This window comes from Dipteris shenzhenensis, chromosome 21 (genome assembly GCF_047967505.1).
Source record: "Dipteris shenzhenensis isolate YYH24624 ecotype China chromosome 21, Dip_SZ_1.0, whole genome shotgun sequence".
Lineage (NCBI taxonomy): Eukaryota > Viridiplantae > Streptophyta > Polypodiopsida > Gleicheniales > Dipteridaceae > Dipteris > Dipteris shenzhenensis.
Genome location: NC_141616.1, coordinates 53,315,959 through 53,331,504, shown reverse-complemented (window position 1 = coordinate 53,331,504; position 15,546 = coordinate 53,315,959). Strand labels below are relative to the sequence as shown.

General features: G+C 40.4%; 1 protein-coding gene across 1 annotated transcript; it reads left to right on the top strand.

The window, feature by feature from the left end:
- The first annotated feature begins 4,718 nt into the window (after positions 1 to 4,718).
- Positions 4,719 to 6,312, top strand: LOC147889065 (Pollen Ole e 1 allergen and extensin family protein). Its single transcript, XM_087392927.1, has 3 exons — positions 4,719 to 5,023; positions 5,215 to 5,557; positions 5,768 to 6,312. Exons 1-3 carry the CDS (start codon positions 4,852 to 4,854, stop codon positions 6,120 to 6,122), a joined length of 870 nt encoding a protein of 289 aa, XP_087249053.1. The 5' UTR covers positions 4,719 to 4,851; the 3' UTR covers positions 6,123 to 6,312.
- Positions 6,313 to 15,546: the final 9,234 nt, after the last annotated feature.

Genomic DNA, 15,546 nt, shown 5'->3' with positions numbered 1-15,546 from the left:
GAATATATACAAACCCCTTTAGGGTTAGGTTAGTGATAGAGATTAGGGTTAGGGTTTCTAACCCTTTCCTTTTTAGCACTCTTTTGGGTTAGTGCTATGGACATATGATAACATGATGTTGAGATGAATCCCTAACAAATCTTCCTATTAGATCAAGGCCAAGGGTAATGACTTAAGAAAGGACTCAAAGTATGGGGAGTTGAGAGTAGTTCCAATAATGAGTAGTAGTGATGGTGTCCTACTTAGTGGAGCCTATGGGCAAATGAGAGTAGTTCCAATAATGAGTAGTAGCATTGGTATGCTACTTAGTGGAGCTATTCTTTTTGGTTGGGTAGAATGTAGCTACTGTGGTAGGTTGGCTCATCCTTAAATGTCATGTATAGTCCTATGCAATGAAGCGTGATAGTGCCTTTGAGAAATCCTTGTATACACACACACACAGGTGTTGTAAACTTCGATATAACTATCAATAGTAGCCTCAAATTTTCTAGTTATAAGTGATTGCATCATTATAAACATCGAAAAACAATACATAAAAAATAATATGGGCTACATTAGTGTTTTGAAATGCTTTCTTAGATATGGTAATTACTATGTTTATATTGAAACTTTTCCTTCTTCTTCTTTTTAAGTATATCTAAGTTTTTTTGAAATCATTGCAAATGGTGTGAATGACAATAATCAACTTGGCTCAGTGGAAGCTAAGGGGAATCGGGATGAATCCAGTCCTCATGAATTGGAGCTACTTGAAGGATTATACTTGTGTTGTCAGTACTCCATCATCGAATGGACTTGCAAAAGAGTATAATGGCAAAGTCAGTGAAGATTTACCTTGTAACATATCGCGGGCGCCGGGGGGTGGGGGTGGGGGTCACTCATAAATATGTAAGCATAGCACGTGGGTTCAACTTAAGGGATTTAAATTTTTAAAAAAAGGCTCATTTTTTACATATAGATGGTTACCATTTAAAGAGGGTATTCACTTTTTGAATAGAAAAAGGGTGTGTTTTATTCCTTAAAAAATCACAGATAAGGGACTTTTAAATTATGCCTTGAATGCACATGATACAGAGGATGTACATATAGTGAACTCCTTGAGTAGCATATGTTGAATCATGTGTGGAATTTGTTACTTTAAAGTTATCCTTTCATTGAACTTGAAGATAGGTTACGAAACTGATACATCATGGAGAGGTTATGAGAAAGAATTATGTCCCACCTTCACTTGATTTTCCTCAAGGTTTTTTAAGATACCTTTCAAAAGGCATGTTTGTGTCTTTCAATGTTGGGATAGAGAGAAGAAAGGAAGAGGAGATGAAGATGACACTATGGGCATGGTCTGTACTGCAAGAATGGGAAGGCAATATGATGAAGGAGCTTACCTTTTAAACATATGCATAAACACAAACTTATATATATGTACATACATAAGAAATGTGTTAAGTCCTTATAGTTGATGGCATCTTGAATGCTTGAATGGGCTTTTAAAATTTCTTATAAGTTGTGAGTCTCTATAGGTCCTTACGATGGTCCTTACATTCAAGATGACATGAATTTGGTACCGAAATCATTGGAAATGAAATTCAACAGGGATTGTTTTCAATTACCTATTTCTAGAAGGGGCTTACATTAAAGCCCATAACAAATGTAGGTGTAGAGATGTTTGGCCAATACAATACCATTGCATGTACCTTAAAGGCATGTAGCTCTTGCATTCACCCTAGGCCATGTGCAGTAGTAACTATCTCCCCTTTGCACCCAATGAATTTGTGAAGCATCAGGATTGCAATACGCTAAAGGATGTAGCTCTTGGGCCATGTGGTGTTGTGTCTATCTCCATCTATACACCATGAATTTGTGAAGTATTAGGATTACATGGTTGTGCTTGTTAAGGGTCTATCATGTGTGCCCCTTAGCTTGGAAAACACATCAAGGAGGTTTGATTTCAAGATAATCAGATAAAAAAGTTAAGGAGGAAGTAATTCTCAAACCTCTTTAGGTCTTGCTTTCAAGGAGGGGCCCTCCCTTTTCTCCACTTTAGGAGGTTTTGATTTAAGATAATCAAACAAACAAGTTGAGGGAGAAGCTATTCTCAAATTGGACATCTTTTAGCCATTGCTTTCAAGGAGGGGATCTCATAAGCAGCAGCTACTCTCCCTTTTTCCATTGAATAAATGCAATGGCAACATTAAGGTGGGATTTATGTTCACATGCAATTGTGAAGATTTGGGACAAATCCAAGATATTTAGCGGTGGGGCGGAGGTGGTCTAGCCTAATCCCACTAGTTGTAGAGGATACAATCTACATAATATGCATTAATTGAGCAGAAAAGTGGTAAGTGTATGTGCTACACGAGGTTCAACAATAAAAGCCTCCAAAGCTTTGGCTAGTATTTTGGGCATTGGGATCCCAATGTTGAAGTCATGGGTTCAAATCTTAGAGGCACCAATATTTAAGGCTTGCATAGTAGTTCTAGGTTGCCCTTGTGATCTTGTACGATGTATAAACAAACAAACAAACAAAAAATAAAGTAAAAATAAATAAATATTGTGTGTGTGTGTGTGTGCACATGCGGGCGCGTGTATGCATGTGTTATGTATGTATGTGTATATGTATGTATGTACGTGTATATGTATGTATTTATGTGTATACGTATATGTATATGTGTATGCATATCTCTCTCTCTCTATACACACACACATACATACATGCATACATACATACATACATACATACATACATATATATGTATATATATATATGTATGTGTGTATATCTATCTATCTATATATATATATAGGAGATTATATATCATATTCATAATATATCATTCTAGAATTTTAAACATGGATGGCAGAACTTTAATTAATGTCATTTCTGGGGCTACTAATTTCATCATACATCGTGATTTCTCCTCTTTCCTAATAATCCTCATGAGTTTGAGTGCTCTTGCCTTTGCTCTTTTGCTAATTTGTTCATCTAGTCACCTAGCTCTCCTTCTCTTCTAGTCTTTGAAGCTTTTACCCTTTCTTGCCACAAAGCTTTATTGCTATCTCGTGCATATTAAAAAGTTGTGACACATTTAGGCATTGAAAAGCTATAAGATGGTTTTTAATTTTAACATATTGACTTTGTTTGAAGTGTAATTTTTAAATCTTGTAGTAAAGGGTTTTCAACCTTAATTTATTGCTTCAAACAATCTCCTTCGACTATGAGTTTGAATTGTGTTAAATAGTGGGTTTTTGTATCGATTAGGAAAAATGTTTTTTGTGAACAATGACTATGGGGAAAAAAAGAGTGGCCTCATGTGACATGCCCCAAGAAGAGTTGGTAGAAGATGAGGGAGGATCATTGAAGGGCCACACCCACTTCGAACCAAATGAGAACTCATCTTGTAAGGGCATGACACATGCCTTTTCTATTTTTCAAACTTGCATGGGGGTCGTGGTTCTTTAAATCGTTGACTTTGATCAAACTCATGATTCGAGAAGGAGAGGGACCTTGGAACGGCTAGACTCAGGTGAATGATGTTGGTAGGGGGCGCTTTATATATTCATGTCCCCCCATGGAACAAAAAAGTAAATTTCAATTAATTAGGTGACTAATAGCTGTGGAGAAAAGAAGCTTTACTCTAGGCATTTCCTGAGCGCCAAGGTTTCAAGGGAGGCACCACGGCAAACTGCCTAGATAGATGTTGAATATATGATTGGTTGCTTAATGTTTGTTACTGTTAGGTGTCATTTGGAATGCATTAGCCTGCCCCTAATGGGTAGGCCTTAGTAATCCTTTGGCCTCCAAAGAGAAAAATCAAATATTAGGAGGAGCATGTGAGTATTCTATTTCTATCCCATGAAATTCTCTCTCGCTCTCTCCTTCTTCTTCTTCATCCCTTGAAATCCTCCACTTTTTTCTCCCCCCATTTTCTCTCTCTCTTCTTCTCCTTCTCCCTCTCTCTCTCTCTCTCAGCTTGCAATTCGTCCCCTTTTTCTCTCAACATCTAAGGCAGGCCGCATGATGAAATTCATCTTGTTTTTTGGAGTTTTTTCTTGTCGTGAGATTGGCGAACGTGTGTGCACATGCGCGCGCGCACACAGACACTTGACGAGGGGTGAAAAGGAACAAGGCAATTGAAACGTAGTCCCGGATCTGTGCGTTCATTGCTGCGATTACCCCAAGTCGTCGCAACGAAATTGGCAATCAGGTGAATCGCGACACCTGGTTCTTGGCAGTTTGGCAAATTAACTGACGCACCGAATATGAAGCGGCAGACGTTTGTGGGCTGCAGAGTCCAGACTCGGGAGGTGGGAGAACAATGCAACCATCGTAGATAGTACAGGCAGTGGTAGAGGACTGAGCGTTGGGCGGGGTGACAGGTCCATTGGCATTCGAGAGGAGTAAATGCTGATGAAACTGACGGAAAACATTGGCTCGTAAAAGAAGAAGATCTCAAGAAGCACGCTCTTGAGAAGCACGCTCCAGCATCCAGATTCCAGAGTCTAGTTGGTAGCTAGCTCGTAGTGACTCGCGAGGTTCTCCAGAGTCCAGACTCCCGCAACCGTCACCCGCCTGAGCAACCCATCAATGGCTACGCGGCTCATCTTTGACTTCGGCCTCGTCCTCCCACAGCCTTCCTGCCAACTCGTCTCGCTTTTAGCCTCCTCCTTAATTAGTGACGGCATCTACTATCTACCCTGAGACTCCAGAGTCCAGAGTGAGGCCTCGCGCAAAACGGACCTATATATGTGCACGCATTCTTCTTCTGCTTCCACAAAATCCACCACCTCGATCCCTCTTCCTCCTTCACCCTTTCTTGAAGAAAGCTTAGTGTCGGATTTTAAGGTTCTCGGAAGATGGCGTCGATCTGCTTGGCCAGCAGCTCCTACCTGCGGCCATTGCTCGTGTTCTGTGTTGTTCTCCTAATCGCGCCCGCCTTCGCCAGCGCCATAACAACTGTGACCGGTTCTGTGTATTGCGATCAATGTCTTGAAGGGAAGCGGACTATGTGGGGTCTGCCTCTGGATGGTAAGCATGTTTTAAGCAATATAAAGCTGGAAGGAGATCAAGATGCAAGAGTGTCTCTGAGTGAGTGAGAGAGGGTCACGGGCCAAGGGATTGGGTTCTTGCCTGGCTTAAGGGAGAATGTAGCTGAAGCTTTTCGTAGAGCTCGAGGGGAGGATTGTGTTTAAACTTTAGTATATGGACCGTCGCTACAGGTGCTAAGGTGTCGGTGGAATGCAAGAACAGCCAGGGCCAGGTTACACTGACGAAGCAAGGCACAACCAACATGTTAGGTGTGTACTCCATGAATTTTGATGGCTCGCCGAGCATGCAGGGCTGCACTGCGCGAGTAGTGAGCAGCCCCAGAAGCTCCTGCAACATTGCCGGGAATGCTGTCAAGCCCATCTCCTTGTCCTGGAAGTTGTTTGGTATGGCTATGTATTCTGCCGACGGCCTATCTTTCAAGCCCTCCAAGCCAATGTCATTCTGCTCGAAAACCTCGAAGGGAGTGACGCTGCCTCCACTGCCCTTCGCCAAGCTTTCGGCTTGCAGTTACGCGTATGTTATCGTGTCCTTTTCGCCCATGTTTTCCTCCTATGCGCCACTATGAATTTTCTTACAAGCTCATTTAAGCATTTGGTTTTCTAGTCTTGCAAGCATCCTTCGTGAAGCTCTTTCTTGCGAGCCCAGTGTAGCACTTGTTTTAATCGTCTCACATATGCATTGCTGGAGAAGCCGCTAATGCACCGCTTGATGTCCTGTTTTCAGGGACTGGCTCAATCCGCAATTCAAGTGCTACTGGCGGGTCTGGTCTCCCAAGACCAAAGTGTCTCTATGGTACGGTCCAGCTGCTACCAAGAAGTTCGGTTCCGATCTAACGCTGGAGGAGGGGCTGCGGGGTTCTGGGCAGGTTGATCGTGTGCTGCTGAGGGAGAGCATCGCAGCGAGTTTGAATGCATTCAACGGCATGAAGTTTTACTACAACGCAGTAGAGGTGGACTACCATTTCAATCAAGCGCTTCAGGGAACAGATAAAGATGCTCTAAAGTGGGCTCTGAACTTCAAGAGGGCAAATTCTGGGTATAACGGCAAAGCGAAGTGCCTCATGACCCCCTGCAAATAAGCAGTGCTATTTCTTTAACCGTAATTACACCTTATGAACACTATTGTAATTACATATTTTGGTACCATACAATTATTTGTCGTTGTATTAGTGTGCTCCCCAACTCATCTTGATGGATTTTGCATTTCTTTTCGAGGGTTGGGGAAACTTTATATGAGATGCGATTTTATGGTGCTACTTAGGAAATAGAGGAAGCAAAATTTTTGAGTAATTATTGAGACCTTTATTCCTCTCAAATGCTTGGAATGCTTGGAATATTATTAGTAGACTTTTGAATGGCCTAAGTGGAAACCATGAACTTCATGTAAGAAATTCATTATGTCTAAGGCAAAGCCATAATCCAATGGGAGCAAGAACTGAAAATCGATGTGCTTATCACTCCAAATTGGAAAATGTATTTAACATGTGTATGTGTTGACTATTTGGACATTTGTAAGTGAGTGCATCCATGTATGTGTGCATGTGGTGTGGCTAAACATGTCTCTATGCATGTGCATGTCTATGCTTATGTATGTGTATATGTGTGCATGCGTGTGCACAATTGTGCATCTGTTTACATGCACGGGCAACTCTTGTTTCTATCGTTTTTACAAATCTTGAGTTCCAAATTTTGCATCCTCTATTCTACTTGTGCAATTGATTATGCTTTGATCATGGAGGAGAGACCTACTCTGAGCTGAGCAACACAACATAGGCCATGTTGTACCTCTGACCAATCAAGAGTTCCTCACCTAGATGCTTGCCAAGTTCACCAAACGTGGCAACCTAGTCTCTCTATTGCATCCAATGCACATTGAGGTACGAATCCTTCGTCCCTCATGATAATTTGTTTGGGTGCTTGTGGCTAAAGTTTCTTTTCGATTGAGTGCTTCTACGTATGAGATCATGTCAATCACTATTGCAATGTCCAATCCCATTATGACCACTCTATTTGACTATAGCAAGAAAGTTGTTTTTCTCTCATGAAATTCATTAAAATTGCTCGCCAAAATTAAAATGCGGACTCTGCAATTAAAGACCACTACAACATTTTGCATCATGAGGGAGAAGAGAAAATCTAGGATGCATTGTTAGAGCCATGCAATTTTAAGAAGCTTTAAAGAGCATTATTTTGTGGCAAATATGTCCAAAAGATCACATTTACAAAGTTTGCATGTTTCAATGAAAATACATAAAGTCCTCACACCATAGATACATTCACAATGACACAATGGTTGTCCTAAATAATTGGTTATATAACCACTCTTCTTCAATAAAGATGTAACTATCCATGTAGCAAAATGATCGATCAATACAATCTTCTTTGTTTGTATCTTCAATAAAGATGTAACTATCCAAGTAGCAAAATGATCGGTCAATACAATCTTCTTTCTTTATATCTCTATCATGTCCATATCACAAAGTTAGAACTTTCTTCAATTACTTGGCTTGCCTTCCAACATTTGTCCCAAATCTAACATGGTATTATTGCAACCCGTCAATCAAGTATTGGTAGAGGAAATGCCCAATGATTGGGGGGAGACGAATCCAAACCACGGACCCCTCGACTACTACCCTTAAGAGGAAGGAAGTGTTACCTTAAGCTAGTACCTCCTACAAGAGGATCAGCAAGTCCCAGTGTTCTAGACTGCCCCCTTGACTGCAAAGGCTAGAGACATAAATTATGTTACTCAAAGGCCCCCGATCCAATGCTATACCTACCAAGGCCTACACAGGAAAATTGAGTGCCCCTACAAGGGTACTTTGAACCCTTCGGTGTCATGCTTCAAGTGTTAGGGGCCACAATTCTTAAAGGACTGCCCCTACAGGGATCTTACCCCAGCTGCTCCCCCCACGACAGGCCCTACATCCTTGTGTGCAAGGTGCAGAATCAAGCATCTATTCAAAGATTGTCCCTTGAGAAGACCAGCAATTGTAGTCACCCCACCTAAGAGCACGAGCCTTAACTTGCTCAATATCGAACAAGGCCATGTGGCCGAGGTACCCTTGAAGGTCATCACACGAATGTAGGCCAAAGCCATAGGTAGGGCAATGAAGAAACAAGCAAGGAAGGATAAATGGCTCTTGCCACAAAGCCCTGAGGTTTCTCAACCCCCTCAAACTTGGTCCAAGAAAGTTATACAGGTAGGTGATGGGGCCAAGCAGGTGCTCATTCAAGATGGTTCCAATGAGGAGATAGCCACTCTCACCACCTCCTCTGCCTCCGAATGTATCCCATGATGGTCCTCAACACTTTATTGCACATGCCCAGATGTTCACCTTGGTGACCTTATGGCCTAAGCCCCAACTACCTCTATCTGATTTATAGATGTCCATTCTTGCTCACCGATTTCTGCAAAAGGAATAAACAAACTCTTTTCAAGGCCACCCCTACTGGAACTTGTCATAGTTTCTAGTTTTACATCGGGTAGATGGGCTAGTAAAGGGGTGCTTATGAGTAGGGAGGCAAGCACCCCCCACCATTATCCACCTCAGGATTGAATATTGGTCATAGCGAAATGATGAAAATATTGACATGTCAAGCTCTCCTTTCTAGAGAAATTATGCCTTCGTATAGACTCTCAATTATCCAAGTACTCGCTCTCATGCCTTTAACATGTTTCTATCTCCATTTTACTGGGCGATACCCTTAGATATGAATTCTAACTTCATTAAGGCCATTTCCTCCAACTAATAGTGCTTAAAAGTGAGGTTAGGGTGCCATAGTAATCTTGAACCTAAGATAGCCCAAATGGCCATGGTGGCGATGAAAATTTTGATGGCATTCCCATCAATGGCCATTGCTTATTGTTTTTTTTCCCCATCAATGGCCTCTTTTGATATTTGATGTCATCTCAAGCCTTATTTAAGGCGACCTGCAAATACAGCACTTTACGGGCATTTGCTACATGAATGACAACAAAGTCAAACTCTTCTTGATGGATATGTGCTCACAATGTTTCCTTGATGACCTCCATCATGCATATGTGCTCAGTTCTCTACTACGATGCAAGACTCATGAAATGGCCTTTCCCTAATAACCTCTAGTGCCTCCCATCAATGGTAATTTCTCAAACCCTAGTTAAGGCTACCTTTATATATATATATATACATCTCTCTCTCTCTCTCTCTCTATATATATATATATATATATATATATATAATTTATTTATTTAAATTATTTAATATATACTCCCTCTCCCTCTTAGCATGTGGTAATCTCTCTCTCTCTCTCTCTCTCTCTCTCTCTCTCTCTCTCTCTCTCTCTCTCTCTCTCTCTCTCTCTCTCTCTCTCTCTCTCTCTCTCTCTCTCTCTCTCTCTCTCTCTCTCTCTCTGTGTGGCTCCTCTGTGGTCGCCTTCTTGTAGGCTGTGTCGTATGCCACTTCCCTCATGTCATTGCGGTGCCATGTGTCCTTTGCGCTTGCGCCATGTGCTCTGGCTTGAGTAAGTCAAAACATCGAGTTACTACACTCTAGCGAGCCTAGAGTTCAAGTGATGCTTGTGATGAAACTTTTCTAAACCTATAGTAGTAATAGTTTTTTACTAGAAATGGTTGAATCTACATGACACTATTAGAGATTGTTCTTACTTGTTTTTCGTATGATTCTTGACAACATACAAAGATAAAACTTACTATTGGGGATAACTCATAAGTCAATGCAAGTCAGCAATGATTCAATGAATACCAAATGAAAAATTATTAGCAACATACAAATAGAAAACCTATTATCCGATAAATAATAAATCCATGCAAGTTAGAAATCATTCAATAGATACAAAAGGGAAAATGCGGCAATGTCTACACCTTGAGGTAGGCACGTGAGTTGAACAGGTTCCTTTATTTTGTGGACTTGCATACAATCAACCATAGTCTCGCCCAAGATATAGAAGCTCCTCCTATAAAAATCCTTCACAAAAAAGTATTTTTAGCTTGTCGATTTTTATGCTACCCATATGATTTGATCCATTTTGTACACGAAATGATCACAGGGATAAAATGTTTAAACTATGGAGCTAATAAATTATTGACCACCTTATGACCATGATGCTAACAAAATATGGATCACTAACATATGTCCATGACCATGTATATACCTGTGGGATGGAGGGAGGGAACCAAGGACCCAAACTCTATATGAGAAAAATTTTAAGAAAAGATAGAGTTTGATAAGGTTTAACTCTGATGAAACAAAAGATAAGTAAAACTTTCTAAAGCTCTAGAATTTTGACACTCTAACATAATAAATGGATTCATTCATGTCATTTTGATCGTTTTGACTACAAACATGACCCTATTTGGAGTTTGATTGACCAAGTTATGGCCCAAATAACATTGGCAGGAGAAGCCTCCCAGGAGGCCACGATATCGCATCCTCCTAGAAGGCTCCTCCTCCCATTATTTTTAGCCTTGAAAATGGAAATTTCATAAGAAAAACACATACTGTGACCCCTTTCTTCCACCCCTCCTTGTTCCTTGACCCTTGCAAAAACATTTTCGAAAATTGTTGTTTGTATGTAAGGTATTTGATTCCTCACAATATCATGGGTAGGAGGACAACTATAAAATGCATGCTACTTTTTGAACATAAATCATCACACTAGAATGTCAATTTTATGAAAGTCCTTGTTCAAACTATCACCTCGCTCGAATGCAGTTGCTCGAATTCTAGTAATCCTCCTCTGGCTTTTGTCCTCTGTGTTGTGCCACTGTGCCCTCACGTTTCGCGCACTATGGTGATGCCACCTCAACCACTCTGCGTTTGCATTTGCCCCAGATCTACAACAACCGTGGCCATAGCATTGCCCTCTACTCGCGTCAACCATGCTAGTCGTGTTGTTAGTTGTGCCAGCTCATGCGGCCATGCCATGTCACTACCTTTTGCTTTGCAACTTGAGCCACATCACCACCCTGTGCACGGTTGCGTCTACCCTTGCACATGTCTGTGCATGCCACATGTTAGAGCGCATGGCTGCACATCTCATCTGTGTCGTTGTGTGCTACATGCCACATCATCTTTCTGTCCTGCCAATTTTTAAATGCTCTGACCATTAATTGATGGTCTGCCAATTCACTCGAGCTACAAGCCAGTAGTCCGAATGCTAAGTGCTCTAACCCGTGAATCTGCTGGTGCCACGTGCTACCTTGGCGATGGGCACGTGCCGATCATATACAGAGTCCACTCTGTTTTGCCTTCTATGATCGCCACATGTCAACGTAGTGTGCGATCCCTTGTGGTGCTCCTCTAAGCCTCCGCCTACCCATTGAATTGTTCCAGGTGGAAACCTCCCTCGAGAATTTCTTCTCTGAGCCTAGAAACTCCTCCTTTGCTTCCCAAACCTCCTATAAAGCTCCCTCCTCCTCTCCCCAAACCTCCACAGTGCTCCATGTGGATCTCTTGCTTACACAATAGTATAGAAGATTAGTCTAATCCATTATCTATGATGTGTTAAAGGACCCTCCTTCATCAAGGTCAAAAGGTTGGGATCATATATTGCATTTTTTTATTATAAATCTCAATATTTGAATGCTTTTAGGTTATTTTCAAATTAGATCTTGGTTATGCTTTAGCATTGCTTTTAGGTGGGAAAAAAGTTCTTAGTAGCATTGCATACATCTTTCTCTCTCTCTCTCTATGTCTGTGTGTGTGTGTGTGTGTGCGCTTGTGTGTTTGTGTGTGTACGTACATTTTTGTATCACACTTGTGCAAACATGCTTAAGTGTATGTATATGCTTGTGTAAGTGTAAGTGTATATGTGTATGCCTATATATATACAGATTTATGTGCGTTTGCCTATTGTGGACATACATGTCATGGTATGTCTACCATGCACATGTGCGTTGATTCTTTGGGCATGTTTGAGTGTGTGTGTGTATGTGTGTGTGTGTGTGTGTGTGTGTGTGTGTTTGTGTCTTTATTAATCTACATGCGGGTTGTGCTTGTGTGTGTGTACTAATGTACAGAGAATCAACATGCACAAGTGTAGGCACATCCTCCCATGTGTATGCACACATAGGCAAACACACATTCGCATGTGCACACATATACATATCTACACATACGGAGGAAGTCACTCATGCATCCCTAATGTATATGTATATGCATGCATATCTTTGTGTGTTTTTTTGTTCACTCATTAAACACAGACATCCACACTGAGACACATGTATAGTGACACCACATGCGAACACACAGAGTCCCACACTTTTTTTTTTGAAATTACATAGAGACACACACATACATGTGCATCCCTAGAAAATCAACATACACAAGTGCCTCTACCTACACCCTCCCATGTGTGTGTAGATGTAAGCAAGCATACATGAATGTGCACACATATACACACACATATAAGTTACATGTATTACATGCGTTTCAATGTGTGCCTACACATATACGATTGCACATGCTTACACATGTCAACTCTATGTCAGACTTATCCATTCGTGACATGAATTTGTGAACTATATGTGAGACCTATGCATATCCATTCATGACATAAATTTGTGAACTCAATGTAAGTCTTATTCATTTGTGACGTACTTACCACTATGATATAAATGTGCATTACATATTTTCTTCATAGTTTTATAAACACATCTTTATAAAGAAAATCAAATACAATTCTCTCTCTCTCTCTCTCTCTCTCTCTCTCTCTCTCTCTCTCTCTCTCTCTCTCTCTCTCTCTCTTTCTCTCTATTTCTCTCTAAAACAAAATGGAAAGAACCTATAAATGGCAATAACAAATAACATACTCTATCAAAAAATACATTGTAAAATTGACTACACACTGCAACATGAAAATCAAAATGTTATGCCTAAATACAATCTCATATACAAAAACATGTAATATACTTACATAGAGTTCGCTCAATACAAAGGTCTACATAAAGATTTCCTACACAATATATCTATATGTGTCTCCCTTAATCAAAAGGATGTCTATGCACTGTCTAGAGAATATGTGAATGATGTGTATACTCAGCACTACCATCATTGCTCTTGCTAATGCATTTTGTACCTACAAGACACAAAAATCAAATTAAGTATTTACATACTTGGCTCATACCCTTAAGTTATTTAATAGGATAATATTTGTGGTCTATTACATCAAAGTTTTATGTAAGTGTTTTGTTTGTTCCCAACTTCATTTGAAGTATATTTATGCAATGCTTTGTATGTAAATGTGTACATGTGTAACTCAAATCATTTTGATGGATGAGTGATGGATTATACTTAAGTGAGTGAGATATTAAGAGGCACGCATGTAAATGCATGCATGCATCTGAACATGCATGTAAACATATGGATGAGTGATGGATTATGATTGTGAGTGCAAGAGCAAGAGACACATATGTAAATGCTAGTATGCAAATATGTGGGCATACATCCTTAGATGTAAACATGTGGACATATATATAAACATATGGATGAGTGATGGAGTATGATTGTGAGTGAGAGAGGAAGAGATGTAAATGCAAATATGCAAATATGTGGACATACATTGTTAGATGCACGCACAAGTATAGACATACACAATCACACATACGCATATACAAAGACACATGCATACACATATACATCAACATGCACATGCATAGACATACATGAAAGACTTTATATTTACACAAGGATTTTAGGACAAGAGCTCGACACTTCGCACTGTGGGAGCCTTCAACAACATACTTTGCAAACTGTGGGTTCTTATAATGTTGAAGGCCTTCCCACAGTTCCTCCTACAATAGATCCATCTTGTGAATGATGCTCTTGGGAACTCTATGTTCCTCCTCCAAGTGATCAATCTCATCTATGACAATCTTGGGTTGCCGAGGGACCCCTTGTGAAGTGGCTTCATGAAGCTCAAGATAAGCGGCAAAAAAAATGTCATTACTGGTGTGGCTTTCCATCTATGTTCCTTCATTGTTCTTCACTCGAGACCCGTTGGGTTTTTTAACTTAGTTTGCTCTCCTTCTATCCAAGCTGTAATTGTTCACATATTCTTATTTGTCAAATCAAGTTATCTTGACACACTCAACGATGTAATCTAGGGAGATCTTTGGCATCTTTGAAAACCCATGTACCAATAGATTCCCCACACATTACATTGATGAATATGACAGGTTTGTTGTATGATAGTCGAGGCTAGAGGAGGTAGGCATTAGCAAGGAAATGCTTTTCCTTAGTTTAGGAATAACTGCAACCCCCACAAAATATAACCTTTAGTAAATCTCAAACAACCACCATGCTTGTTTTAGTAAATCCCAAAGTAATCCCAAACAAGGGAAAATGTAAATCCCAAACAACCACTGCGCTTGTTTAGTGACAATGACTGTGCATGAGGGACCATCTAATTCATAGGTTTAGATTGGCATTAAGTCAGAATTAAACTATAATAACAATGATTGTGCATGAGGAACCATCTAATTCATAGGCTCAGATTAGCATTGAGCTGGAATCAGATTGTAATAACAATGACTTTGCATGGGGGACCATCTAGTTCATAAGCTTAGAGTAGCATTGAGTCGGTTCACCAGACTATAATAGTAATAGTTCTCATTCTTATGATCGAGAACTATTGTTATTATAGTCTAATGAGCTGACTTAATGCTAATTCGATGTCCTATTTTGATCTTGCCTTCGTTGACTATAAAAGCAATGACTTTGCATGAGGGACCATCTAATTCATAGGCTCAAATTAGCATTGAGTTGAAATCATACTGTAATAACAATGACTTTGCATGAGGCACCATCTAATTCGCATGCTTAGATTAGCATTAAGCTATAGTTAGATGGTAAGAACATATCAGAATGTTAGAATCTTAGAATTTCTAGTTATAATGGCCATTGAAGTATTATGATATTGGCTCTGATGACTGAGAAATTCTCCCATGGCAACCATCTAATCACACGTCATGGCTAGACGATAATGTATATGACCACCTACACTAGGCTAGGCTACCAGCAAGCTGGGTGCATGTGCCACCGCTCCTTCCCCCTCATCCCATTGAATTATTATGATATTGGCTCCAATGACCGATAAATTCTCCCATGGCAACCATCTAATCGCAGCATGTCATGGCTAGACGATGATGTATATGACCACCTACGCTAGACATTAGGCTACTAACAAGCTGAGTGCATGTGCCACCACTCCTCCCCCCTCATCCCATTGAATTATTATGATCTTGGCTCTGATGACCAATAGATTTTCCCATGGCAAGCATCTAATCGCACGTCATGGCTAGACGATCATGTATATGACCGCCTATGTTAGGTGGGCTACTAGCAGCAGTAAATCTAGTGGGTGGATTGTGTGCTTGTAGCAGCAATAGTAGGCATCTAGAGTTACACAAATTGACGTAAGAAACAAAATGGAAAAAGAGTGGGAAGGTAGCAAGTCTAGCTATATAAAGGCCTTAAGGGAAGGAAACAATTCACCGCACCT